At 44.6% G+C, this 27,734-nt stretch overlaps 1 protein-coding gene across 3 annotated transcripts; it reads right to left on the minus strand.

The window, feature by feature from the left end:
- Positions 1–966: 966 nt before the first annotated feature.
- CLTA (clathrin light chain A) lies at positions 967–27,734 on the minus strand. Of its 3 annotated transcripts, XM_035140908.3 has the most exons (7): positions 27,304–27,734; positions 15,509–15,546; positions 13,662–13,779; positions 11,382–11,493; positions 7,260–7,313; positions 4,453–4,488; positions 967–3,288 (listed from the first exon to the last, which is right to left on the minus strand). In XM_035140908.3, the coding sequence occupies exons 1-7, from the start codon at positions 27,503–27,505 to the stop codon at positions 3,117–3,119; spliced, it is 732 nt and encodes a 243-aa protein (XP_034996799.3). In that variant the 5' UTR covers positions 27,506–27,734; the 3' UTR covers positions 967–3,116. The 3 variants fall into 3 exon arrangements, with proteins under 3 accessions (XP_034996799.3, XP_034996800.3, XP_034996801.3); XM_035140909.3 differs by lacking the exon at positions 7,260–7,313; XM_035140910.3 differs by lacking the exons at positions 4,453–4,488; positions 7,260–7,313.

The raw sequence follows: 27,734 nt of genomic DNA on the forward strand, positions 1-27,734 counted from the left end.
GCGAGTCCCCTCTCCGCCAGTTTAGCACAGCGTGCGGGGACTTGCCGAGTAGGCAGCTCGGTTTGAGGGTGGCTCGTGGGCCGGTTAAACGACCCCCATGGGCCTTAGGTTGCCTATCCCTGCTCTAAGGAGTACATGGTTCACCACATCCCCCTGCAATGACCCTGTGAGGTAAGTGAAGAGGCTGTGACTTGCCCAAGGTCACTCAGTGAGCTTCAGGGTTCAAATCCCCACTCAGTCATGATCTCCCAGGTCCAGTACTCTAACCACTACACCACACTGGCTTCCTAGAATACTGCTATGGGGCAGCTACTTAAATTAAGTGCGTAAATATGGAGAAAGGAAAATGTCAGAGAAGGATCTGAAATCTTGAAGCTTGAATTTGTTTTCTACTGGATTGTTTTATTTGGTGCTTTAATGTTTTTTCTTTAAAATATAAAGTGTTATAGAAATGAAATTAAGAATAAGGTAATAATCCCCACTGTTGTGGGGGTGGGGATAACACCTAGACTTACTGTTGTGGTGACTGTAACAGCCACATAATTATTTTCTTTCCACAAACTAGTGAAGGCGTACCACATTGAGTAGGCTTTTGGATGAGGGGAAACTCTGATGGAATGAATTTATGAGCTGCTTGAAACTGCTGCTTTTATTAACTATATCGAGATAATTATTTTTGAATTGTGTTTGGGGGCTGTAATTATAAACTACCCTTCTGGCAAAGGGCAGTAGATCTCTTAATAAGCTGAATACCAACCATGTTGCTTTTAGAGGTGAATCATGTCCCTTCCTGTTAAAAAATTACATTTGTTGTTTGACTCCTTATGAAGTAATCACCTTTGATGCAGTGACAAGCATCTTTCTCTGGTATAACCATTTATGCACAAGTGATGAGTGCAAAACATTAAATCAGTAGAGAACTACTGTATCAGATTCATTGCCATTTTGTATTGCTTTTTTGGGGGGGGGTAACCATGAACACCGAGGATGTGAACATTGTCCTCATTATAGAAGCCTAGTTTGCATCTTAAAATTAATTTTGTACCATTTTACTCTTTGACCTACCAATTACATTGAAAGACAAGGTTTACGTAGGTTATGTGTTACGTTGAACAGTGAAGGTTTAAATAAAAATGAAAGCTATTAAGTATGTCCCCCAAGTTTCTGGAATTATTTCATTTTCAATGAACACATCACTAATGTAGTCTAAAGAAACCATACACATCAACCTATTGCCAAATTTAAAGGAGTGAAGCTGTATATAACACTGGTATTCAGCTTGTGAGTTACCAGCAAGAATTGACACAGCTGACAAATCTGGTAAAATGAACTCCTAGCCACAGATAATATTTGGGCCCCTAGTGTTATCTGAGCAAGATGCACAACATGGCTGCAGCGCAGGTACTTGTGGTGCCTATTCATTCACAGGCCTAGCTCAGATGCAGGGAACCTCTGACCTTCCACATTTTGTTGAACTGCAACTCCCATCATCCCTGGTCATCTAGAATCCTAGGATTGTAGAGAAGAGACCATAAGGGTCATCTAGTCCAACCCCCTGTGATGCAGGAAAATCTCTCATGCTCTACTGACAGAGTTATGCAACATCTGCCATTCATGCTGGGGATAGTGTTGGAAGTTCAGCATCTTCTGGGGAGCAATGTTTTCCCACACCTGGCCTACTTAGCCATGTGCAGAACACAACTATTAAACCACACTTGAGAGGTTGTCCCTCTGGCCAGCCACTAAGGAGATTGGGGACTCCATAAGTGAGAAATGTGGAGGTTGCCAACACAGTACACTCCTATGCCACTGGGTAGGGCAAGCTAGGAGACATTCCTGAAATTAGAAACACTTCCAGCTCCTATGTGGAGACTGCCTCTCACCCCTCCACCCCCAACAAGCTAGCAGTACAACGGAAGAAAGCCTGTGTTAGTATTAATGTGGAAGTCTGTTCAATGACAGTTGCCGGGGGGGGGGGGCAGCTTTTCTGGTTAAGGTGGGACAAGGGGGTAGATGACATTTTCCCTAGGAGACTGGCTGTTTAATAGGATGCTTGTTTAATAGGACTGCCTCTGCCTCTGGAGTCCAACACAGGAATTAAAACAATCCACGTTGCCCTCAAAAGAACAGCAGTTACACCTTTTGGAGGTGGCTTTTAGGCAGAAAGATAAACTATTGCCACATGCTAAGAACAGCATTGCCAAGTTCCAGCCATTTGTTTCTTTGACAGCACATACAATTTCACCAGCTACAGGTTTTTCCTGTTGTATCACTTAAGAATGACTTCTGCCACTGAAGGAATTGTCCCTACTGCCATCTGGAAAATAATTAAAAGTGCCCTCAGGTTCTGGATTTGGAAAACCTTTTTGCACCAGGGGCATCCCCCATCCCCAAACCTACCTACCTACCATTTGTTGAACCCAGTTTCTGTTAACCGCTTCCAGTTTTTCTACCATTCCTCTAAACACACCAAGAGCAGCAGCAGTTCAGAAAGAAACCACAGCTCTACATTAAGCTAGCAGTTAGAGGAGGGGGGAATGTATGGAACAAACCCCAAACTATCTGCCTTAATACCTGGTGCTAAAGCTTATTCCACTGAAGGCACAGCTGTAGGGGGCAACGTCTCTTGTAAAAAAAACAACGCATCCGTGCATTGGATGATACTGTAAAAATAGGACCATTAAGAACATGATTGCTTCAAAACACATTCTTTAAAATTAGCACCCATACAGTCCCGAGCCTAGCTACTGTGCAAGCTTTCACAAGGAAGTTGCCTTGACTTATTAAATCCCACACAAGAGTGCCGCTTAAACAGATCTTTAATTTTCAGTACAGTTGAAAGTGAAGTCTCTGCACCACAGAGCCCAAAGACTACAGTTCTTGACGTCTCTTCCCAGTATGTACAACCAGGAGGACACGGATAAGGGGGGAGGAGGAGAAAAAAAAACATGCAATCACAAAACAATGATCAAACTCTAAGTACGTCATGAGGTTTGGTCCAAAAAAACAAAAAAACAAAAAAACATTGAAACATAATTAATCCAATTACTGCAAACACAGCTTCTCTGAGTAAAGTTAAAGATATTGCATTTGTAGTGTGGCGTGCGCTTTCCCCTTCAGCGAACCAGCGGAGCCTGCTTGAGTGAAATCAGCACCGAGCGCATGCGGGACACATCCTTTGCCTGCTTACTTGACTTGGGGTTAAAGTCACAGAGCCGAGCCACGCGTTCCCACTCAGTGCCTGGGGAAGATTCGTCAACATCGTTCACAAAGGCTTCTTCAGCTGCCCTAGAAGCAATGCAGTGCAATGTTTGATTTCATCCGTGCACATTTCCTGCCCCCAGGAGCCCCTGGAATCCATCCCTCGCCCCTACACACGATGGACTTCAAGTCAACTGTAGCACATTGAGGACTTCCCCCACATCCTCCACCCCAAAAAGTCCTGACAAGGGAGATGGGGCAGCGAGTCAGGCCCACAGGAGCGGAGAAGCTATGTAAAATGTTGGAATACAGGTGTTTGATTTAAGAGAACAGTATAAACCCAGCCTTGAACTACAAGGGAGCTTCGTGATGTTGTTAAAGGGTACTGATGTCCTATGCAGACACCGACTATGTATAGTGAGGGAGACTGGGTCTGCCACAAAATCAAGGTGTGCAGTTTATGTAATTGGGGCCCAAAAGGGTGGACTTTACATGCAGAGGTCCCTGTGCAAACATGACATCATCCAATGCACAGAATTCAGATTAACTGGTAGGGTCAGGCAAGATTCCAATCTCCTCATCATCCTCAAGTTTGGGATAGGGCACAGATTCGGGGGGGGGGGGCGCTAACCATCCCAGTTGAGTATGCTTGGAATTTGTGCTAAAAACTGCCCTTAAAGTTTTCAAATGCCACCATTTCCGAGGCTCACAAAACCATGTTGTAAGAGAGTATATGACAGCATTTCCAATGCTATGGTGAAGCAGCAAAAGAGTCACAGGCCTCATGCTTGTAAGTGCTATGGACTTGATGGTATCGGTTGGAGCAGGAGAGATCAACAAAAGGTCAGCTCAGAGGATAACTTTGCCTATTCCTCCATACACACAGTTGTGCTCAGTGGGCATCTCTATAAGAATCTATGTTATCCTTCCAACACTGGTGCACTGCTAACCATATTGCATGAACAAAGTGATTCCCACCCCCAACGGCTGGTTAAAGCAAACAGTGATGCCCTGGATTTCACACATGGGCAGATGCAGTGAGCACCCTAATAATGGGAGAGGGAAGAGGATGACTTCATCTACTCCAACAAGCAGTATAGAAAAGAAGCAATGATGATGGATCCCATGAGGTTAAGCACAGTTCACAAGGATGATTGTATTTTACAAACACCACTGATGACGAGGGGGTCACTACAACACTGCTATTTCATGTGACAAGACACTTAAGGGGCAGTGAAGAAATTACTTAACTGTTCTAGGCTGTAGCAAGGATGGTTTATGTTTGTGCTTAAAGGTGAAGAGAAACAAAAAGGAGAGTTTAAGTCAGATATAGAAAATGAAAATGAGCATAATGCAGATGATAAGTAAAGCTGGCCAGACATGCACTTCTTGCAGCACCATCTACAGTCAGGAAAACATGCCATCCATGTTATCCTGCAGCAATGGCACTGCAGAATTTTCTCCCCCACTGGCTACGGGAAACAAGTCCTTCTGCATTAACAGAAAAGGGCAAACACCACCTGTGAGTCCAGCATTTCACAAGTCCAACACTATTCCAGGTAACTGTCAAACCAAATTTCCATCGGGGAAGGGGGCCTTTAAATACAAGACACGAAACAGAAACTTGCATGCAAGAACTATCTGCCTCTTCAGGTGCTGTCACGAAATCTCTCCTGGTGGCCCAGACAGCCTGTGAAACAGGAAGGATTTGATGTGTAAGGGGTTCCCAGTTTGATCTGCTATTTCCCAATTGGTCATTTGGGTGGGGCCATGTCAATCAAATAAAGCTTGCCCCCACAAAGATGGAGGCAGAGCAACTTCTTCCGCCTCCTGATCTTGTCACTCAGGTGACGGCTTTCAAAAATGAAACAAACAACAAGGGCACTGTGTTGCTCTTGATTTTTTATTGCTTAGAGCAGCCTTCCCTAATTTTGGGTCCCCGGATGTTGCGGGACAGCAACTCCTGTTATCCCCAGCCATTGGCCATGCTGACTGGGAATGACAGGTTTTGTAATCCATCAACGTATCAGGACCCATGGCTGGGGAAGGCTGGCTTAGAAGCACTGCCACTATTTGGCAAGGCAACAGCTCTGCCTCCCATGATGATCCTGCTCCTCAGTCTTGACTACCATTAACCAGCATAGGGATCATCACCTTCTTAGTATGTGCACTGCAGGGTGGAAGACTTCCCAATTCAGAGTACCAACCAACCAAGAAACATCACATGTGCAAGCACTCCTAGTATGGAAATGGTCATCCTGTAGATTTGAGGGTGGTGTAGATGAATATCAGCCAAATGAATCTAATATTAGAGTAAAAAAAAGTCTAACTTCCAGGACTTCCACATACTGCTTATTTCTTCCCTATATGCAGTGCAACGAATCTGACCTATTCATGTAGTATATAGCAGTCCTACCATACTTCATGCCAACATAATTGGCATTTTAATCAATTAATTTGATAAAATGCATCCAAGCCTTCTGCACTTCCTACTGACTCCTATCCTGTGTTTTATATATTACTTACTGCTCATCAAGCACAGCTTTTAAAAGCTATTATAGCACACATGCTGCTCTGAAGTTGGACATGCTCCTGGCACCCAACTTTATATGGCCAGTATTGGCCCCAACTTGGTGGAACGCTCTTTCACAGGAGACCAGGGCCCTGCGGGATTTGTCATCTTTCCGCAGGGCCTGCAAGACAGAGCTGTTCCGCCTGGCCTTTGGGTTGGACTTAGTCTGACCCCTGTGTTTTCCTCCCTCATGGCTTGGATTTATGGACTACTTAAAATCAGGCTGCATTTTAAATTTAAATACTGTATTTTAATCTGTATTTTAATCAATTGCTTTTTTATGTTTTACTGTAATTTTATTGGTGTGAGCCGCCCTGAGCCTGGTTTTGACTGGGGAGGGCGGGGTATAAATAAAATTTTTATTATTATTAAACTGCACAATATGTTGCTGTTTAGCACCTAGTTGGTGGCACACAGAAATAACCTAGCACTGGTTCTTCCAATCTTCAGATTTCCAAATACGTGTCAGCTTAATTTGGTTGGGAAAAATATCAACTGCACTTTGTTAGAGGCATTTCCTTTCCAACATACCTTTGACAGCTCCCTTTCAGGCAGACCTGCTTCCTACAAGACTTACAGAACTCAGCAGTGTGACTTAGAAGCAGTTGAATCCTACCATTTTATTTCAGACACAGCATGGATGGCCAACTCCCATATAGTAACAGAAACCATGCTGTTCTCTCATCAGCTGTCAGACTAGGCAGGGGCTGGCAAGGTTTACCTCGCCTGGGTTGGTTCACTCCTGCGGAGATCGCTCCATGGGCCGGATCGCGTCTGCGCAGACGCGATTTCTGGTGCCATGGAAGCAAGTCCCCGCTTCGCCGGCTTAGCGCAGCGTGTGCGGACTTGCCGAGCAGGCAGCTAGGTTCGGCAGTGGCTCGTGGGCCGTTAAAATGTCCCCCGTCGGCCGCTTGTGGCTCATGGGCCGCAGGCTGCCGACCCCTGGACTAGGGAGTAAGTCTGTTTTGCGGTACAATCTACATCCTTTCATGGATTGTCAGGCTCTAATCAAATCTGTGCCACCCAGAAATGAAGGTCTTCAGCATTTTATTCAAAAGCGAAATGAGAAAAAGATTACCTGCGGAACCTCTCTCCCTCCAGCTTAGGAAGCCCCTCTTCCTTCTTTCAGTTTTACTTGTAAACTTTCATTATACTCTCGATTAATAAGTTGGTAGGACAGCCAAGAGTCACATGAATTGCTTCATGGACCAGATGTGGCTGCAAAGATTGCCAGATAGCCACCTCTGAGCTTCAGTATTCCTTCCTACTTTATCACCACCACTAAATATGCCTTTCCATCTTATGAATGAAAGCCCTGCCCCACATCCTTCCCACATCCTGGTGGCTTGAGAACATGCCTCTCTGCCTCAAGTTGTTTGTTCTCGGGACGCTTTGAGAACAGTCAGCCTCACAGATCAGAAGTGCTAACTGAAACTGATGGAGAATGGTTCAAACAAACAAACAAAACAGTAGTTAGGCAACATACACATAACCAATCATGTCAGCGAAGGGTTGTTTGAAGAAAGCTTCATCTGCCACCCTAAGTGGCAAGGTGGTCCACAGAAGAGGCAAGCAGGCAGGAGAGAAAAAGAGAAGAATAAGCAGAAGGGAAAAAACAGCTGTAGTTGTGTTAGGCTTAATATATTAAAACATGCAACAAGACCTTAGAAATATTAAATTCATAGGCAGGAAAAATATTAGGAAAATGGTTTACGCGTCGTTAAAAGGATGCTTCTGGCCCAGAGCGGGTACAAGGCTGGTTCCCGACACACCATCATTTTCATACTGAGAGTCAGTCAACCACCCCACCCCTCCCAGCCCAGGCCTTCCCTCTGGTTCTGCATTACAGGTGCACCAATGCAAACCAGGGCACTCTGGTTGTAACCACTGGAATAGATTTATAAACTATGACTAACTAGGGCCCTGGGCTTGCATTAGGCATTTGTGTTAGTGCTTTGGTTAAGGCCAAGAAAGGAAGAGAATTGTGCCAGAAAGCAAACGAGCGCAAGTTCACGAAGCTGGCTCCCAATCTGTGCAACGTGGCTGGTACAGGCAAGCATTATGTCTGCACCAGCAAACTGCCCTGTGACATCTTGTGCTCTGTTATGCCGTCCCCCTTTTTAAACAGTTCACGTATTTGTACAAGTAAGAGACAAGTTCAGTATTCTATTTTAAGAGCCTAGCAATGAAAGGAAGAAATAATCCTTAATTCCATGACCAATCCAAGAGGTAACTGAATGCTATAGGACTTGGATGTGTGTGATATTTTATTGATGTGTTAAGAAACAAACAAAAAGTGGGGGAGAAAGAAGAAAAAATGCAGCTGTAGGAATTCTGAGCTATCCTACACAGAAATATATTAGTATTAATTTGAATTATTGGTCACCTGAAACAAAAATAGCCTACTGTGGATGTGGTAGATTTTTAACTTGTTGGTTTTATAGACCCATAAGTCCAATACAATACAAGCAGCACGCAAGGGCACAAGATTCAATCAAATTTCAATCAAGTATTATTAGTACAAAAAGAAAACAGTAAGAGAACCATATACAAATGCTGACACAGAAGCCAAAACCAAACGTCAAGCAGATAGCATATACAAATAAATACCAAAAGGCAAACCAGTCTTTATGGTCTTTGAGGCTATATAGCGGTCAGCAAAGTGGCAGCAGGTCGAACGAAGGATCAATGATAGACAGGCTGCCGGCGTTTTTCACCTGTTTCGCCCATATGACGGGCTTCTTCAGTAGTTTCTCCTTCTGCTTTCTGTTATGTTTAATAATACATTCACTGGTGGTATAAACCAGGTCTTATTAGTATTCGAACTAAATTCGAGCCTGTCTATCATTGACCCTTCGTTCGACCTGCTGCCACTTTGCTGACCGCTATATAGCCTCAAAGACCATAAAGACTGGTTTGCCTTTCGGTATTTATTTGTATATGTTTGGTTTTGGCTTCTGTGTCAGCATTTGTATATGGTTCTCTTATTGTTTTCTTTTTGTACTAATAATACTTGATGGAAATTTGATTGAATCTTGTGCCCTTGCATGCTGCTTGTATTGTATTGGACTTTTGGAGAAATTGGCAGCATTAGCCCATTATTTCAGTTTTTGGTTTTATAGACCCAGCTGCCTTACTAGGATATGAAAAAGGAGCAAAAGCAGGGTTCAAAAACCTGTGCTACCACTGACTCATCTGCCACTAGTAAATAGCACTAGGATGCCCTGGGTTCAAATCCACATTTTGGCCACAAAGCTCCATCCACAGCCTTGGATAAATAGCCACATTTTAGCCTAAAACGCACCAGAAGTTGTTGGCAAAACAGTAAAGGTGACTTCAGGGACACCATCCTGAACATTTTTGAGGAATGACAAAATTCTGCTTTCCCCCTTTGGCTGTTTGTAGTTTTCAACAAGGAGGAAGCAGCTCTCTTCTACTAGATTCGAGAGTTGGTTCTTAAGATAAAAGACAACTGTTTATAGAAAGTCGGGGGTGGGGGGAAACGAGAGGGGGAAAAGGACAGAATTATCAGCTAAGCGCAATAAGCAGACAAAGACCAGGCTATCTCCCTGCTAATTTATACCACCACCACCAGATTTTGTACTACAAAATCTTCTCCTCTAAGATACCCCCCACCCACAATACCTTGAGTCAATACACCGTAACCAGAGAGCAAAGTACACTTAAGCTCAATTAAATGAGTGGCCTGCTTACTACTTCTCAGGGAGTCCTACAATGGAGTATTTATTTGTTACCGTAGCTCATTTATAAAGGAGGCCTTCAGCAACAAACATACAAAAAAGGGTCTCAGGGCAAGATACACTGAATACAATTAGGCATTCGTGTTCTACTGAAGTCTCACTGGTTCCACCAACTTCCATCGGCTGAGGATACCCAGTGGATATTGCCTGAGTCCTAGTGAATCATTGCTGCCATTATTATGCGTCCAAGCATACGGCTTGAGAAGAAAGCCCAGACAATGCCAAGGGTTTTAAATTAATACTGGCATAAAACTGGCAAGCATTCCAGCTCTACACTGGCTTCCCCAGGACTAATAACCAGTAGAGTTCTAACTCCTTGAATCCTGGCCATTGGCTCTTTTGAGACATGCTCTAAGATTTGGGTAGACCCTGCATTTTTTTCTTTTACCCATTCTCTTTGAAAAAGACTTTTGCCCTGAAGAATCACAACTACTACAGAAATAAGCCCCTTTAATAAAAGGAGGATTACTACACAGCACGGGAGACTGTTGAGCAGCTTGTGTGGCCTAGTTTCATGATCCTGTTGACTTGCATGATAAAGCCTGTTCACCTTGCTGGCATGAGAAACCGCAAGTATTCTGAATTCAGCATATCACCTTTTCCTTTTCCAGACTTGCCATGAGCAGTTAGGTGTTGTTGTTTTTTAAGGACACATGGGAAAGAACCATGTAGCTCTTAGAAGGGCTGCTTAGCATTGTAATACAGTAGTTCCTTGGTTCTCAAACGCCAAAAACCCAGAAGTGTTCTGGTTTTTGAACATTTTTCGGAAGCCAAACGACCAATGTGGCTGTCAGCTATTGTTTCCAAGGTGCCTGCACCTCGCTTTTCGAACATTTAGGAAGTCAAACGGACTTTCAGAATGGATTAAGTTTGGAGCTTATTGTTTTTGGTATTTATTTTGCATTTTTGTGGCTTTTTCAGTTAATTTGTTTTTGTGACTGTGTGGAACCCAGTTCAGCTACTGATTGATTCATTGATTGATTGATTGTGTGACTGCAGAAATGGATAAAAGGCCCCCATCCAAACAATGACTATCATCAGTGCAGGTAAGAGAGAAAAAATATTTTTAATTTTTATCATCTACAATACAATACTGTCTTTTTATTTTATACTGCATTTTATGGATCTATGGTCTCCTAAGATAGGAAAATTCATGTTAATTTGCTGTTTTAGGGGTTGTTTTAAAAAGTCTGGAATGGATTAATCTGTTTTGCATTACTGTCTATGGGAAAGCGTGCCTTGGTTTTGGAACGCTTTGGTTTTGGAACAGACTTTTGGAATGGATTAAGTTTGAGAACCAAGGTACCACTGTACTTCTTTTGCCTTCCCCATTATTGTACAAGGAATATGGCATTCTTAACTTGCATATTACAGGGTTCTGCCTATACAAATAGCAGCATGCCATAACCAAGGTCTGATCTTTGGGAGCGGTACCCACAGGACTCTGGCAACAGTCGGGCTTATCATAAGGGATCCGGTGCAGGCACAATGGCAGCCTCCTGCAAATTCACAACCCATCCTAACCTTGGGAATAACCGTTTCCTTGCCATTTCTGTCCAAGGGAAGAAGGGGATCAATCATCCATCATTTAGAGTAATAACCACACCAAAGTTAAAAATGGCAAGCAATGGAAGGGGGTGGCAGAGGAATTCACACAAGAGAGGGGAGGACATAGGGCTGGGTATTCTGGAGGCTGGTTTCCCACTTACAATTTTTGATTTGCAGGGGGCCAACACCATGCAGGCACTAGGCCATACACCAGTGTGCGCCAACTGGGCTGCAGCTGATCCAGAGTCACCTCTCAGTCCCCTCCAGGACACACAAGAGAACTGGCAAACCCGCCTTACCTATTGTTCACTTTCGTTTTCTGTAGCTGCTCATCTTGTCTCGCATACCATTCCTCCAACTCCTTTATCGCCTTCTCTTTCCACTCTGCTTCTTGCTTTCGAGAGTTTGCATCTTTTAAAACAGAGGCAGACGAGAATGAACAGACATTTGCTCTGAGAGCTAAATATAGCTAAGATTCTGAACTATAAGTAGGCAAAGGCTTTGGGAGGCAGGGAGCTGCTGGAGGGCAAAGAGTCACCACACTAGCAGAAACCAGTCAGCTTGATATCCGAAATACTCCGGGTGTTGACCGTAACACTGCTGGATTAAAGGGCTGTTGGAGCAGGGACAGAGGGGTTCAATGGTTTGAATTCACAGATAAGCATTAGCTTCAGGTACACAAGCTCAACTGGCAGAACAAGTTTGACTGTTCTGTCTCCATTTCTCAAACTCTCCATGTAATTTTGCAAATGTTCACCAGACTGACCAACACCCACAGCAGTTCTTAAACATTTAACTCTGCTCTCATTTGTTTCTTTTTAAATGAGAAGTTTCCTAGCCCCTTCGGTTGCAAGAGTTGCTTGAATGTATGGGCAGACAGGATCAGTTGACTAAGATTGCCAGGGGTTATGTAAGGAAGGGGGAACTGATGCTCCTAGAGCAGGCTTCCTCAACCTTGGCCCTCCAGATGTTTTTGGCCTACAACTCCCATGATCCCTAGCTAGCAGGACAGTGGTCAGGGATGCTGGGAATTGTAGTCTCAAAACAACTGGAGGGCCGAGGTTGAGGAAGCCTGCCCTAAAGGTTGGTGGAATCCCAACTTCCACGGTCAACCATTATGGATGGTGTTGGAGTCTAGCATCATCTAGAGCAGGGGTCGGCAAGGTTTACCGGGCCAGTTCACTCCAGATGTCCCCCGTTGGCCGCTTGTGGCTCATGGGCCGCAGGCTGCCGACCCCTGGACTAGGGAGTAAGTCTGTTTTGCGGTACAATCTACATCCTTTCATGGATTGTCAGGCTCTAATCAAATCTGTGCCACCCAGAAATGAAGGTCTTCAGCATTTTATTCAAAAGCCAAATGAGAAAAAGATTACCTGTGGAACCTCTCTCCCTCCAGCTTACGAAGCCCCTCTTCCTTCTTTCAGTTTTACTTGTAAACTTTCATTATACTCTCGATTAATAAGTTGGTAGGACAGCCAAGAGTCAAATGAATTGCTTCATGGACTAGATGTGGCTGCAAAGATTGCCAGATAGCCACCTCTGAGCTTCAAAACAACTGGAGGGCCGAGGTTGAGGAAACCTGCCCTAAAGGTTGGTGGAATCCCAACTTCCACGGTCAACCATTATGGATGGTGTTGGAGTCTAGCATCATCTAGAGCAGGGGTCGGCAAGGTTTACCGGGCCAGTTCACTCCAGATGCTATTTCTGGCACCACGGAAGCGAGTCCCTGCACTGCACAACGCCGGTTTAGCGCAGCACACGGGGAAGCACCAAGTGGACGGCTCAGTTTGGGGGTGGCTAGTGGACTGGTTAAATGACCCCCGCAGGTCAGCCAGTCCAGGTTAGGAATTCAAGACACAAAAACTGGCTTTGTCAATGCAAATATACAAGATGGGGTAACTATATACATTTGCATTAATTTCTGGGTGTTTGAGTTACTACAGGCAAGAAATTTGATTGTGTACTCTGTGTTTACCTAATGCTGCCCACAAGGCAATAAGGAATCAGGCTTCTTTCCTGTGTTGATCCAAGGAACCAAGGCATTGGAAGATGGCATTCCCCCATATTGGTGGCAGGTCCTCTCCTGTTGCTGAAGAGGACCCTGCTACCAATCTGAGGGAAAGCCATCTTCCAATACCTGCACCATGGTTCCTTGGCCCATTACAACAAACTGAAGAAGCAGGGTACCAATTTTTAAAATGGGCCATTACGGCAAAAGGTGCTACAGAAGGGAAAGGCAACAGAGAGTCTGACGATGACCAACAGTCTCCAGGATCTTTCTCATCTAGTCCCTAGTGCAGGCCCCAGTGCTGAGGCTGTTCAGACAAGGTCTCTGATGCAAATGACAAGCAGAGGCCAACAGAACTGCAACAGAAGCACTAATAGATTTCTCCTCTTATGTGCAAAAGCGAGAGGGAAGTGCATTCTAGGAGATCCCAACCAATTCTGCTATTCACACTGGGATGGGGGTCAAACTGGCCCTTGACTGCATCTCAGAACAAGAGATGGAGGCACCGTGACTGCTCTTTAGGTCTTGTCAGACGCTAGGGGTAGAAGTGTGCATGTTCCTTGGCCCTTACCAAGTACTTCTAGACGCTCCAGCTGCTCTTCTCTCCATTTGCGGATACTTTCTGGTTCTGTCTGCAAACGATCAGCTTGCGAAATAGCTGCATAGCAGTCCGTCGGACCGTTACTCTCCTTGAACCACACAAAAAGACCAGTCATTTTAGGGTAGCCATTGGATAAAAATGCAGTTCTTTTGTAGTAAAAAACTTTAAAAATTAGCAGGATCCAAGGATGAAGAGATTTAGAGAACAGGTCAAGTTTGAGCAAAATGACTAGCGCAGGGAGGCTGCCATAAGATAGCAGCTTCAAATGAAGGGGGGATGGACGACGACATTTTAAACAAGGGCATAAAGCAGGGTTTCTGACTGGTCTAAGAAAAAGAGCTACCTGCCTCAATTGCTAGTCCAGACTACCTACCTAACTATATGAAATAGTAAACCTAAATTGCCTCCACTCCTAATCAACAGATCAGATGCAACTCTTGTGTCAGCAACCATCACAATACTAGCCTGTAGGAGGTACCTGGACTGCACCCCTGCAACAATGTGTGGGGAGCAGGAAGAGACATGTACCCAAGGAACATGTCAAATTGAATTGACATATTGACAAGTCTTTTTTCTTCCACCCATCCCACAACACTGGTTACCTATCACCTGTTTTACAGCAAGCCAGCGGTGTTCAGAAGACTGTTGTTTTATAGTGGGGTTTCCCAAACTTGAGTCTTCTTCTGTTTTTGGACTACAGTTCCCATCATCCCTGATCCTGCTACCTAGGGATGATAGCTGGAGACCCAAGTTTTGGAAACCGCGTTTTATAGAATGCACCAAGACAAGACAAATTATCTAACAATTCCCTCCAAAATACAAAGTGATGGAAGAAAATAAGCAGCTGATACAATAAATCCCTAGTTCATGTTGGATTTTCCCTACTATCATTAAGTTTGATGTCACTGATCTTTAACAACTACCCATATTAGTTAGGCTGCACAGCTTTCCAAAACCCAAACTTTTAGAGGGGTACATCTGCTGCTTTAAAAGGACAAATTCAGAGAGATATGTGACACCCTTGCTGCTGAAACACCAACATACTTTTAATAGTTGGTGTGCCAGACTAGCGGGTGGCAAACTCAGGTTCAAATCTCCATTCAGCCATGGAGCTCACTGGGGCGACCCTGGGCCTCTCGCAGCCTATCTCAAAGGGTTGCTGTGAGGATATAATAGGGAGGGAGAGAACCATGTATGCCACCCATAGTTTCTTGGTGGAAAGATGGGGTACAAGTGTAGCAAAAATTAAAATAAAGTAGAAAGAGAAAAACATGCACTTGTAAACACACCGATCACGTGCCAGGCACAGCTTCCCAAAATGGAACAGGCACATTTTAAAATCCATTTTTTGTGGCAGAAGCAGGCAACTGGTACCCAATCGAAGGGCTTCCGGATTAATTCCCTGCTCTGCCAGTGCTTTGAGGCATCTCTGCTTCTTTTCCTTCAGTGTAGACAGAGGCAAGAGATGACCTCTTCCCACGAGGACAGTAATGGAAGCCTTTAGAGCTCTTCCTTTCATCCACCTCAGTTCCCCATTCTTGGGTGTGTGGGCTGTGGAGAGGCAGATGAGGAGGACTGACAGTGCTTTTAACCCACAAAACCCTTTGCCTGGCCCTTCCACCCCTGTTCAGTTAAAGACTCGGCTTGTTGACCTTTGCCAACTCTGGCATGCAGGAGGCAAACACCATTACGACAATTGAGCGCAAATCTGCTGACAGTCTGGATGGGAGCAAAAGCCAGAGGAATAATAAAACTCTTTATCAGGAGAGTCATCCAGCAACTAGAGCTGCTTTAAAGCTCATTTCACTTCCATTTACCTGGTAGACATCACCGTTCGTCACACTGTCAATTGAATCTGTAGAAGAAGAAGAATTTATCTGTGTTAGCTTTTTTCTTTTTACAAGAAAGTGTTTTTACAGACAATAACGGCAGTTCAAAGACTATGTAAGGAGGAAAAAGACTGGAGGGTTTTACACAGCTGCGAGGACACAGGCTTCAGGCACACTCTCAACAGGGAATTGGAAGAGGATGATGTAGACCAGAGGCAAACACGAGGCAGAAGCACCCTGTTCAGAGGCTCATCACAGTCCAGAACACACTTGGCGATCTTGGGGCAGCTGTTACTTTTCAACCTCACCCCCATTACCTTGCCCTTGCTGCAATACAATAATCTCGGACTGTACTGTATACAAGGTTATTGTAAAAAGCATCCGACAATTGTGGTTATGAAGCACCTGGAATGCTTTAGCACTAGCATTCAGTATGTAGGCAGAAAATATTCTCTTCTCAGTTCTTCTAAGATATGCAACAGGGGTAGCCATCATGGTGCCCTCCAGATCAGGCACAGGCGAATTTTGCACCTGGCTTTCGACCACTTGCAACGAAGTGAAGATGCCCGGCTGCCAGGATAGTGTCTGACATCTCCACCATCTGGGGACAATTGGATCTGGACTGTTTTCACACACTAATACCCCATCCTGTAGAATTCTATCAGTCATATTTAAATGCACAATCAAAATGAATTTCTGGAACCAAAATGCTTTTCTCTGTGCTGCCTGAGCAGCAGCAGCCACAATTAAGAAAAAGTGGTTGGAATAGGTCAATATATATGTGGACTGTCCCTGGATCAAGTGACTTTTTTTCTTTTAAGTTCTCAAAGCTCTTAAGCTGGCTCAAGGTTGTCATTTAAACTAGCCAGATGTTTAACTGAGAATCAATCACAGTCAGTCCATTGCCCCAAAATGGCAACTAGACCTTCCATTTTGGCGACTAACTTTAAGGGGCCAGTTGGCACCTAGCTTATATATATATGTGTTTCTAACACTGCTCCAGATGTTGTTTACTTCTGTTCCCATCACCTCGGACCAAGCAGAATGAGGCTAATGGGAGTTGTAGTCCACAACTGGACAGCACCACATTTGATACCCCTGCTCTACAGCAATCTCAATGAACTGGTTATGCAGGTGTTGGAATACAGCATTAATTGGGGGGGGTGTATTAGATTTGGACCAGATTCAACTAAATAGCTGTGCCAGCAGAAGCCAGTGGAATGAGCCCCACTAGTGCAACAGGGCATTCCCCCTCTTCCATTGTACCCCACACTGGTTCTCCCAGAACACAGCAGGGAGGAACGAGGGGAGACTGTGCCGTCAGACAAGCAGGAACGCTTGCACTGACAGTGATCTCAGTGTCGCTCTGAATTTCACCTCATAGAACTAGTGAACATCAGAAGAAGTGCACTCCTTTATGAACTCTCAAAAACATATGGATCAGAAGCACAGGAATAGATAAATACTTTGCAACATTATCTTAGCATTTATCAAAAGTGGTGAAATAGTACATAGCCAGTGCGGCATACATTTACTTATTTAAGGTATTCGTAATCCTCCCTTCACTCCCAAGGCAGCACTTAATCAGTGTTAAAACCATAATTAGCAACAAGTTAACTCAGTATCATCATAAAATTCAATACAGTGGTACCTCGGGTTAAAAACACCTCAGGTTACTAACACTTCGGGTTACAGACTCCGCTAACCCTGACCATTAGGTCCAGTCATGACCAACTCTGGGGTTGCGGCGCTCAACTCGCATTATTGGCTGAGGGAGCCGGCGTACAGCTTCCAGGTCATGTGGCCAGCATGACTAAGCCGCTTCTGGCGAACCAGAGCAGCACACGGAAACCTTCCCGCTGTAGTGGTACCTATTTATCTACTTGCACTTTGACGTGCTTTCGAACTGCTAGGTTGGCAGGAGCTGGGACCGAGCAACAAGAGCTCACCCCGTTGCGGGGATTCAAACCGCCGACCTTCTGATCAGCAAGCCCTAGACTCTGGTTTAACCACAGCGCCACTGTACTATTTTAGTTATTTGTAAATACAGGCAACCCATTTATGCACGTTCAATATGTGCATGACTGCACATACGTGCATCACACTGAACCCAGGAGTGACCCAAAACCCTCACAAAAAGGGGGAGAGAAGAAAGGGGTGCTTGCAGTCTTTTTCAAGGGTGTTTCAAATATACATTATTTCACTGATGCACACACTGCCTTGGAACTTAACCCCCGCACAAAAGGGGGACTGCCTGAAAAATATGTATTTTAGGTATTTGCACATGCTGTGGCAGCAACCTCATGATGAATTCCCTCCCCAAAGACTTGAAGGCAGTAAGCACATTTCTTTCATCAGGCTTACCAGTGTTTAATTAGCAATACTGAAGCTTTAATTTCTTCACTCTTCACTTTTAAATCTATGGTCTTAGTTGCTTAAATGCTGGTTTATATTTTACACTGAGTAAATGATTTAATTACTTTGTTTTAGTACATCAAAACACTACTGTGCGTCCCGACATGCAGCTAGACTCTCAACTCCCCCTAGTTACAAACAAGACAAACTATAAAGGATGGTGAGAGCTGGAGCCAGGCAACTTCTAGAACATAGGTCGGCAACGTCTGGCCCATGGGCTGGATGCTGCCCACGAAGGCCATTTATCTGGCCCACAGGCCGCCCGTGAACCAAGCTGCCTGCTCAGCAAGTCCCCCGCACACTGTGCTAAACTGGCGCAGTGCGGCAACTCGCCGAGCAGCGCTGGAAATAGTGTCTACGCAGCCGCAGAAGCTGCGGACATGCGCAGAAGCCATTTCTGGTGTTCCAGACATGGGCAGCACAACACCGGAAATCGCTTCTGCGCATGTCCGGCCCACAGATGAAGAGTCCGTGCGAATGCTCTGGCCCACGGCCAGAAAAAGTTGCTAACGCCTGTTCTAGAAGGCCACAGGTTTCCCATTCCCTTTTAAAAATGTATTCTTCACCACTCCTGTCTCTTAAGGCATTGCATGTTGTTTAGGAAGCTTGAAAAGCAATCTAGACCAGGCACCCCCAAACTCAGCCCTCCAGATGTTTTGGGACTACAACTCCCATCATCCCTAGCCAACAGGACCAGTGGTCAGGGATGATGGGAACTGTAGTCCCAAAACACCTGGAGGGCGAGTTTGGGGGTGCCTGATCTAGACATATCCTTCTAAGTAAAATTCACCAGGCCCAAGACACTGCCCTCTCTTCATACTGCAAAATAACAGTGCAAAAGGGTGCACGACACTAGGAAATGATTTACTACACAGACGTAGAAACACAACACCCGGCATTGTAGATTTCAATGCCTACATTATTTAGTATTAGGAGTCTGGGTAACAATTGCTGGCCCGGTTTATAAGCTAGCACACAGTCAGACATGGAAGAGACACTGCCCTGCAAGTACAGTACAGTCGCACCTTGGTTCTTGAATTTAATCCATCCTGGGAGTCTGACTCCCAAAACGGTTCGAGAAGCAAGGCTTCCTGCACCCAATCAGAAGCTGCGGAAGCCATGCCGGACTTTCGGCTTCCCAAAAACGTTCAAAAACTGGAACAATCACTTCCAGTTTTCGATTGTTTGGGAGCCAAAACATTCAAGTTTAAAGGCATTTGGCTTCAGAGGTACGAATGTACTGAACTGTATACTGCTTTCAGTATCTTCCAAGGAAGGGATCAGCTAAGTGTAGATTCATTTGCAAGACCCATTTCCACAAACTAAGAACAAAGAGGAGACACAAGCTATCAAGAGCTGCCAGAAAGAACAAACAGTTGCTTCCCGTGGTCAGTTTTTGTTTTAACATATCCAAAACCATCTTATCTGTGGGGGAACATTATCAGAACGGGAAGGTTGAAGTCAAGCCTTGGCACCCTGTGACTCAACAAGCCAAATACAGCCCACAAAGCATCCTGAGACGGCAAAGATAGCACACATATTTCTCCTAACCCTGCTCCCTTTTCTCTTTCCTTTTTCTCATTTGGAGCATGTGCAGTGCTTGCCTAAACCATCACAGCAACATTTGCTTTTCTGGGGTGGTTTCAAACTGAGCGATGCTAACAAGACCACCGGTCCATCCTTTGAAGATATCGACTCAAGACTGACGCCACCAGCCTGGCTTTTAAGAGACCTAAATGCATTTAGCCTGAAGGTTTTAAAAAGGAATTTCCAATACAAAAGCAGGTACAATTTTAATAATTCTTAAGAGCAAAAGAAGTGACTTACAAGGAGTCCCAGGTTCAAATCTTCTTACCCCAGCAATGAACGCAAGGGATTTACACAAAGCCACTACGGTTCAGTCTCACCACGACCAATCTGCAATACGAGAACAGTGCTAATCTACTTTTTGTGCAGGTTCAAAGGTTAGCGAGATATGTGAATTGATGCAACTCTCTGCACAGTGTGACCGCCGCCTCCAGCAAAAATGGCTCCACACAATCTGGCTGGAAAAAAGCATCCTGAAAGAGGAATTTCTTTCCAAGCCTTAATGTGGCAGGCTAAGAGTAAGAAAATGAATGGGTGAATGGATGTATTTTTTTGGCCCCCAAAACAAAGGAGTGTGGGCCTTTGAACTAAAATGGTTCACCAACCCTAGTCTAGAACCCCACTTTAAAATGTTTTTATTTATTGCTTATGACTACTTCTGGTATTTTTTTAATTGAGCAAATCTTTACATGTTGTAAGCCATCTTGACCATGGTTTAACTATGGAAACTACAGCTGTACCTCGGGTTGCGAACACCTCGGGTTGCGAACAACTCAGGTTACGAACTGCGCAACCCCAGAAGTGTTTTCGCCACGCGCTTTGCGCAAAACGGCGGTTCGGGCCTTTTTCGGGTTACAAACTTTTCGGGTTACGAACTGCGACCCGGAACGGATCGCGTTCGTAACCCAAGGTACCACTGTAATAAACTACTGGTAACATGGTGATGAAGGTGATACAGTTGTAACTTGACTCCCAAACACCTTGGGAGTAGAACATTTTGGCTCCCGAATGATCGAAAACCAGAAGTGACTGTTCCAGTTTGCGAACTATTTTTGGAAGCCAAATGTCTGACGGGGCTTCTGTGGCTTCCAATTGGCTGCAAGAGTCTCCTGTAGCCAATCAGAAGCTGTGCTTTGGTTTCCGAACGTTTTGGAAGTCGGATGGACTTCCAGAATGGATTCCGTTTGACTTCCAAGGGACGACTACTTCAAAAACAGCTGTAAGACCAAAATGTATGCTCCCTAGTAGAGATGCTAAGCTGTGCAAGCTTGGCCAAAGTAGGAACTATTTAGCACCTGCTGTCCTAAAATGCGCTTCATACTAGTCAGATGACAGCGATGGCTGTGAGGTGCTCAGGGAATAGCCTTGGAAGGCAAAAACGAAGAACATGTTTAAGATACACTACTAGAGCTTTTGCCATTCTCCTTCCTTCATAGTGACCCTCCATTTGTGCCACCCTACCCCAAACTGCTCAGCCGCTGCTGAATGTGGACCTTGGGGCTAAAAGATTGCCAACCCTAGTTTGCCTACTCATGCTTTAGGTGTACAGAGGAGAAGGGTGCATGTCCACCCTTCCATCTCCCAAGAACTACTGCCCAGGTAAGTATTTCAACCAGTCCTATGTGGTGATGCAGTCATATTGACAGATACAGGAATCTGTCAATGGCTGTTCATAAAACATTTGAATATTTGCTTTTAGAAGTGCCTATCTATATTGAATATCCAGAAATGAGAATGACAGTAGTAATACAAACTGTGTACAGTATTAAGATCGCTGGGAAATTCAGTTTTAGAAAATCCAAAGAAATGTTATTTTCTCTCCATCACCTATCACTGCAGGATATCTGTTCTTTTTAGATATGAGGAATGCTGCTAAGCTACTGAGTCATCAGCTCTCTTATGGGATACTCCAGGGCATCATTTCATAGACGCCCACTCGTAAAACAGTCACTCTTACTATGTAATTTTACTCACAATGTAGTTTCAATAAAGCACCTAAGATGCCACAACTACCGCTGGGATACCGTATTTCATTCCAAATCAGAGTCAAGCTTGGCACAAGCCACACATTTCAATAGCAACAAATTGAATAAGATGGTCTGGAAGGTTAGAGTTATAAAAAGTAAATCCACAAAATCCCCAGCTGCTCTCCCTGCTTAAGTGCTTAAAATTAACATGGGTGCAAAAAAGCAGTTCGTCCGCATGTAGCTAGTTAATTTCGCTCTGCATTAAGAAAGAAATTGGACAGCCTTTGCCAACATATTTCTATTTACCAGTGTATCACAAATGAAAGTAAAAACTCACTGATAGGGGTACAAAATGTTTAGGCATCTTGGTAGCCAATCAGGTTACTACTTACCTCTCACCTCAACAGAAGAGGGGATGGATCCTGGCAAATGGCATGTATGCAATGGGAGAGGGTACGTTTAATGTTTTAACTAGTTTCATTGCTTCTCTCTCCCTATTTATATCAACCTGCAGAAAGGCAATTTCTACATGCAAAAATAAGCAAAGCCTTTCAGAATTCTAAGATAAAAAGAGTTCATTAGCACCTTAAGCAAGTCTAGTTGGGTATCTTTCCACATAACACCATAAAACTTGAAATTTCTTCAGAAGCATGTTCTACCAAGCTTAGTGGAATGCAAGTCCCACTGTGCATGCATAAAATGGCAACTTCGTTATTAAAACATGCCCTGTTTCTATCCATCAACTATAGTAAGTTCATGAAAGAGCCTATCCAGATTTAAAGTGAATCCTATTTCTGAAGGTTTGGCCCAGAACACCTGAAACAAGAATTAAGTCCAAGTCAAACTTCCTATCAGCGTATTTGTAATGTCACAAAAAGCAGACATTCCATGAAAATGTTTTTCCATTGTAGTGCAAAAGATTGTTTTTCTATACTACCATTTCCTGTTTTTTAAACAGTGTGTGGGTCATTTGGCCAAAGAAAATAGTGCTAGTAAGCATCTTTCTCTGAAGTGCTAACAGTAACTATTGAGATCAGGACACTTCATTTAGATTCCACTTTTCCATTTTCAAAAGCAGAACCCAAGTGACCAGCAGCTTAAATTAAGAGCAAGTCAAGCCACTTTCAACACCACAGCCAATCTTATCTTACCATAGCAAAAAAAAAAAAATGCCTGAAGAAACCAGAATGTCTTCAGGAGACACCAGAGAAAACAGTCCTAGAGCAGGTTTCACAACCCTAGTGAAACAATGGAAAATGCCCTTTTCCATATGCCTGCCATACATATATCATACAAAAGGGCCTCCCTTTCTGATCTTAAGGGACAGGAAGGACCATATCCCAATCATCACCCATTTAAAGGTAAAGGGCCCCTGACCATCAGGTCCAGTCGTGTCCGACTCTGGGGTTGCGGCGCTCATCTCGCTCTATAGGCCGAGGGAGCCGGCGTTTGTCCGTAGACAGCTTCCGGGTCATGTGGCCAGCATAACAAAGCTGCTTCTGGCGAACCAGAGCAGCGCACGAAAACGCCGTTTACCTTCCCGCCGGAGCGGTCCCTATTTATCTACTTGCACTTTGATGTGCTTTCGAACTGCTAGGTGGGCAGGAGCTGGGACCGAGCAACGGGAGCTCACCCCGTTGCAGGGATTCGAACCGCCGACCTTCTGATCAGCAAGCCCTAGACTCTGTGGTTTAACCCACAGCGCCACCTGGGTCCCTCCATTTAGGGTTTTTAAAAACAGCCAGCACTATAACCTCCAATAAAGTAGGCCAGTAGCTATTCAAACATTTACCTTCAGGAAACCATTTCTGGGTTGATGAAACTTGTGTGCATCTTCCAAACTACCCCAGAATGCTACAGATGCTTCTGGGGCATGTTCTAGAGACACCCCTGGCTCACATGTGGCACTAACTAGGTCTGTTAAGTGTAAATCGCTGCCCGGCAAAATACAAGAGCTGGGTCAGACTAAATGCCTATCTAGTCCAGTGGCCATGTTGAGTGGCCAACCACATACCCATGGAAGAGTGATTTAGAACATGGTCAATGCTCTCTCGTGGCTGTACCCATTCGTCATCTTCTCCAGTGGCACATGGGCAAGTGATCTGCTAAATTCTGATCTCACCGATAAGCCTGTCTTTCCCTGATTACAATTTGAAAACCACAGGAGCTGGAAGAGAAGAATCCATCTCTCAAACATCTTTTCACATATCCTTCTTACAAGGCAGCTGGCAGCAGATATGGAATTCTCCAATCAACTGTCTCAACCTAATGATGCAGAAGTTTTTGTTTTTAGAAAAAGTGAAGCAGCAGAGAACTGCCAATCCTTAAAAACCAGATGTTTCATTTGGCTCAATTTCACCTTACCATTTGCTTTCCCAATTCCTAGCACCAAATGTGCTTCAGTCCCAGAGGAAGCTGACACCTTTCTGCACTGATGGAAGATAAGTCAACCAGTTGATTTAATAATTCCAAGCATCCAAAATCTAGAAAATGCATGGCATGACATGCAACATATCCATGTGCTTAAAACCTGGAATGCTCTCAATTATATATGAAGGAGAGTAAGAGGAGAAACATTTTAAGACAAGACAAAGGCTGGGGAAGTCTAATTGCCTCCAAACCAATGCCTTACTTCCCCCAAATCTGCCTGCAACATCACGTTCCTTCAGCTGCACTAGATATACCAGAGATGAGCTCACTGGAGAGAAATATAGCTGGGTAAGGCTGCAGAGTCAACGTTACTTATGCCCAATACTTATGTTTGCTACTGGGCTATTGCTGTCAGTTTAACCACACTGCAAGGAACTAGTACTGGGCAGCTTATCTTTATCTTAAGACATTTTAATACTTTATTGCTGTAATGAACCTGCATCTAGGTATTCTTTTTTTTAAAAGAGCCGAGAGAAGCCTAGAATACTAGAGACCTGTTTCAAGAGTACACTGAGATGATACTGGTATGGATCTAACCAGTTGGCAATATCAGCTGTTTGCTTCATGTCTCTGAAAGATTTTCTGGAGAACTAGTCCATATCCAGCAGTCTCTCTTTTTTATATTTCAAAGGAAACCCAGTACTTTTAGTTTTAGAAATACAGTATTACTCAGTTCACTGGGCTCCACCACGTTACCCAAATCATTCTAGCACTCGATAAGTTCATTTATTGCTGATGATATATGGACGCTGGGATCCCTGAAGAACTAGCTCAATCCATAGTTATGCCTGCCTCTCAGTGAGAATAATCAGCCAAAACTCTTCTTTTTAAAAAAAACAAAAACTAAAAACTAAAAAGCAGGCTGCAGCCAGAGAGCAGAAGACACACAATGTTGTGGGCTTGACAGCTCTCACAGGAAAGGAGAAATTGCTACTGGGCAGATGTAGGCTGAGTTATGCTTCAGAGGGAAGTGATCACATGTTTTCGTTGCTGCAAGTACAACGCATCCAATGTTCTGTGCTATTCTAAATTACATTTGACAGCTTTGCAGTTATATGTTAAGTTGTTTGCTGTAATCTCTTGTGTTGCTGCAAATTATTTCACCTCCTGTTTTTTATAAAATCAATTTATACCACCTTTCAGAACTCAGAAGAGCCTCCAAGTCCACCAAAACATACAATGATTAAAAAAGAATTTCTCCCTCAAGCACTATTTAACCCACATTTCCTATTCCCTTTTGTTTTTGCTGCTATGATTACTGTTCCTTTTTTGATCAATGCTTTATTTAATTGCTTTCTGGAGTTTTGTTAACTATAATTTCTCATTATTACCATCTTATATGCTGCCGATCTGTATGTTTTATAATTACTGTATATTCCTGCGTATAAGACTACTTTTTAACCCAGGAAAATCTTCTCAAGTCAGGGGTTGTCTTATACGCCAGGTCGTATTTCTTATACAGCGAGTATATCCCAAACTCTATATTTTAACTGGAAAAGTTGGGGGTCGTCTTATACGCCCAGTCGTCTTATACGCCGGAATATATGGTATGTCTATAATTTATATTTTAATTGTTCTTTATTATTTTCTTCCCCAGAAGAGTCCACTGTGATGTATATAAAACAGATGAACAAAACTCCATAAAACAGTGTATTCTCTCTCTCTTGTCTGGCCATTTTAATGCTGTAAAAAAACACCTTGAAGGCTTCTTGAAAATATGCAGGGTCTAAGTTTTAAAATGAATAGATAAAATATTGGAGCTGTGTTAACAGACATATGTCATGTGATCAAAAAACTCAACAGGAAACCACAGAACAGATCAAGTTATTGCTTTAGTATGACTGAGAAAATATCTATCAACAGAGGACAATATGGGATTGAAGAGATTTACTATAATGAAACCTGCAGAAATTGAGCGACAGAAATAAAAAAAGTCATGTTTTTAAGAACCTGGGTGGGTGGGGTTAAGCTTTGGGAGGTTGCAACCCTGAGCAACACTAGCACAGCAGGTGATTGGTTGAGTATGAGACTCTCCATCTCAAGGTTGTGATTTGAGCCCAACAGGGGGTTGGACTAGATGATCCTCAGGGTACCATAAAACTCTACAAGTCTATAATTCTACGTAACTAAGAGTTTGGCTTGAGAGTTTCCAGCTAACTGCCTCATCTCCCCCATGAACTTGCTATAGAGCCCTAAGTGAGCCCCTACTGCTTTGACACTGCAGTTCACAATCACCAGAATGTGCCTCAGCAAAAGTAGCCCCTGTTGTAAAAGGTTTACCGAGATTATTTTGCGTATTTAAGATGATCTAAAGCACAGAGCCTAGGGCTTGCCGATCAGAAGGTCGGTGGTTCAAATCCCAGCGACAGGGTGAACTGCCGTTGTTCGGTCCCTGCTCCTGCCAACCTAGCAGTTCAAAAGCACGTCAAGTGCAAGTAGATAAATAGGTACCGCTCCGGTAAGAAGGTAAACGGCGTTTCTGTGCGCTGCTCTGGTTCACCAGAAGCTGATTAGTCTTGCTGGCCACATGACCTGGAAGCTGTACGCAGGCTCCCTCGGCCTACAGAGCGAGATGAGCGCTGCAACCCCAGAGTTGTCCACGACTGGACCGAATGGTCAGGGGTAACTTTACCTTTATATAAACCAACATTTTTGGTGAAATTATTTAAAAAGAGCTGCCATGTTCTGAGAATGTGTGTCTTCTAAGATAAAATGAAATAAACATAGGGATGTGCATCTCCATCAAGCCCTACCTATAAGCAACCCAAAGCCTCCTGGCTTGCTAATTGCTGGGAAGCCATAATGTTGGGTGTGGATCCAAATGAGTGGATTTTTTTTTTACTGGAGGGCTTCATTTCCTAAATAAATCTGGAAAGGGGAAGGTAGCTGCCCACTAATGAAAATCGCCAAAGTGTAATAAGTAGCAGCTTGTAGGTACTGTGATTCTCGTGTTCCAGAAGTGGGCTATGCAGACGGTCGCATTTCCCTCCCAAGGCAGCGCATATGGTTCTGCCCCTCCTCATCTCATTCCCACAGCAACCCTGCGATGTAGGCTAGGCTGAGAGGCAATGACTGGCCTCCCTCACAAGGTCACGCCTTAAGCTTCAAGGCCGAGTGGGGGGTTCTGAACACTGGTCTCGCCCATGTAAGACTCTCTAACCACTACACCTCACTACTTCGCTCCCTTAATCTCTACTCCGCACCGTCTCCGAACAAGCGCCACATGAGCGCGCTACTCCACAGTTGCCGCCACCCCTCCAATATTGCAAGAGTTCTAAGCCGTGGCGGAGAAACTATATCCGCGTCAGCCCGTTCACACGTGCCACCCATCACGTGACTGCGAGGAAGCGAACGAAGCTTTCCGCCCCTACCCCTCGGGCTTACCCGCGGACAGCCCCTCCTGCATCCCCGCCGGCACCTCGCCGTTCTCCAGGATGCTGTAGCCCTCGTCGTTCTCGATGCCCGCGATCTCATTCTCCTGCTGGGCCAGGAAGGCGGCGGCCGGGTCCTCATCGCCGCCGCCGCCGCCCAGCGCTCCGTTTCCCGCCGCCGGCTGAGGGGAGCCGAAGAGATCGAACTCGGCCATGGTGGGCGCAAGAGGAGGGGAGGCGGGGCAGGCAGCAGGAAGGAAGGAGCCAACGGAAGTAAAGGGGCCGCGCGGGAGCGAGAAGCCGAAGAGCGCCCAAGGAAAGACCCCCGCCTCGTCGCCGTTTAACGGACTCGGCTACTACTTCCGGCCTCCGTGAAGCAGCCAACTCGAGCACTCAGCGCCGCCCGCCTGCCTGCCTCCCCGCTCCTTTTAGACGGAAAGCTCT

Source organism: Zootoca vivipara, chromosome 15 (assembly GCF_965207765.1).
Source record: "Zootoca vivipara chromosome 15, rZooViv2.hap1.1, whole genome shotgun sequence".
Lineage (NCBI taxonomy): Eukaryota > Metazoa > Chordata > Lepidosauria > Squamata > Lacertidae > Zootoca > Zootoca vivipara.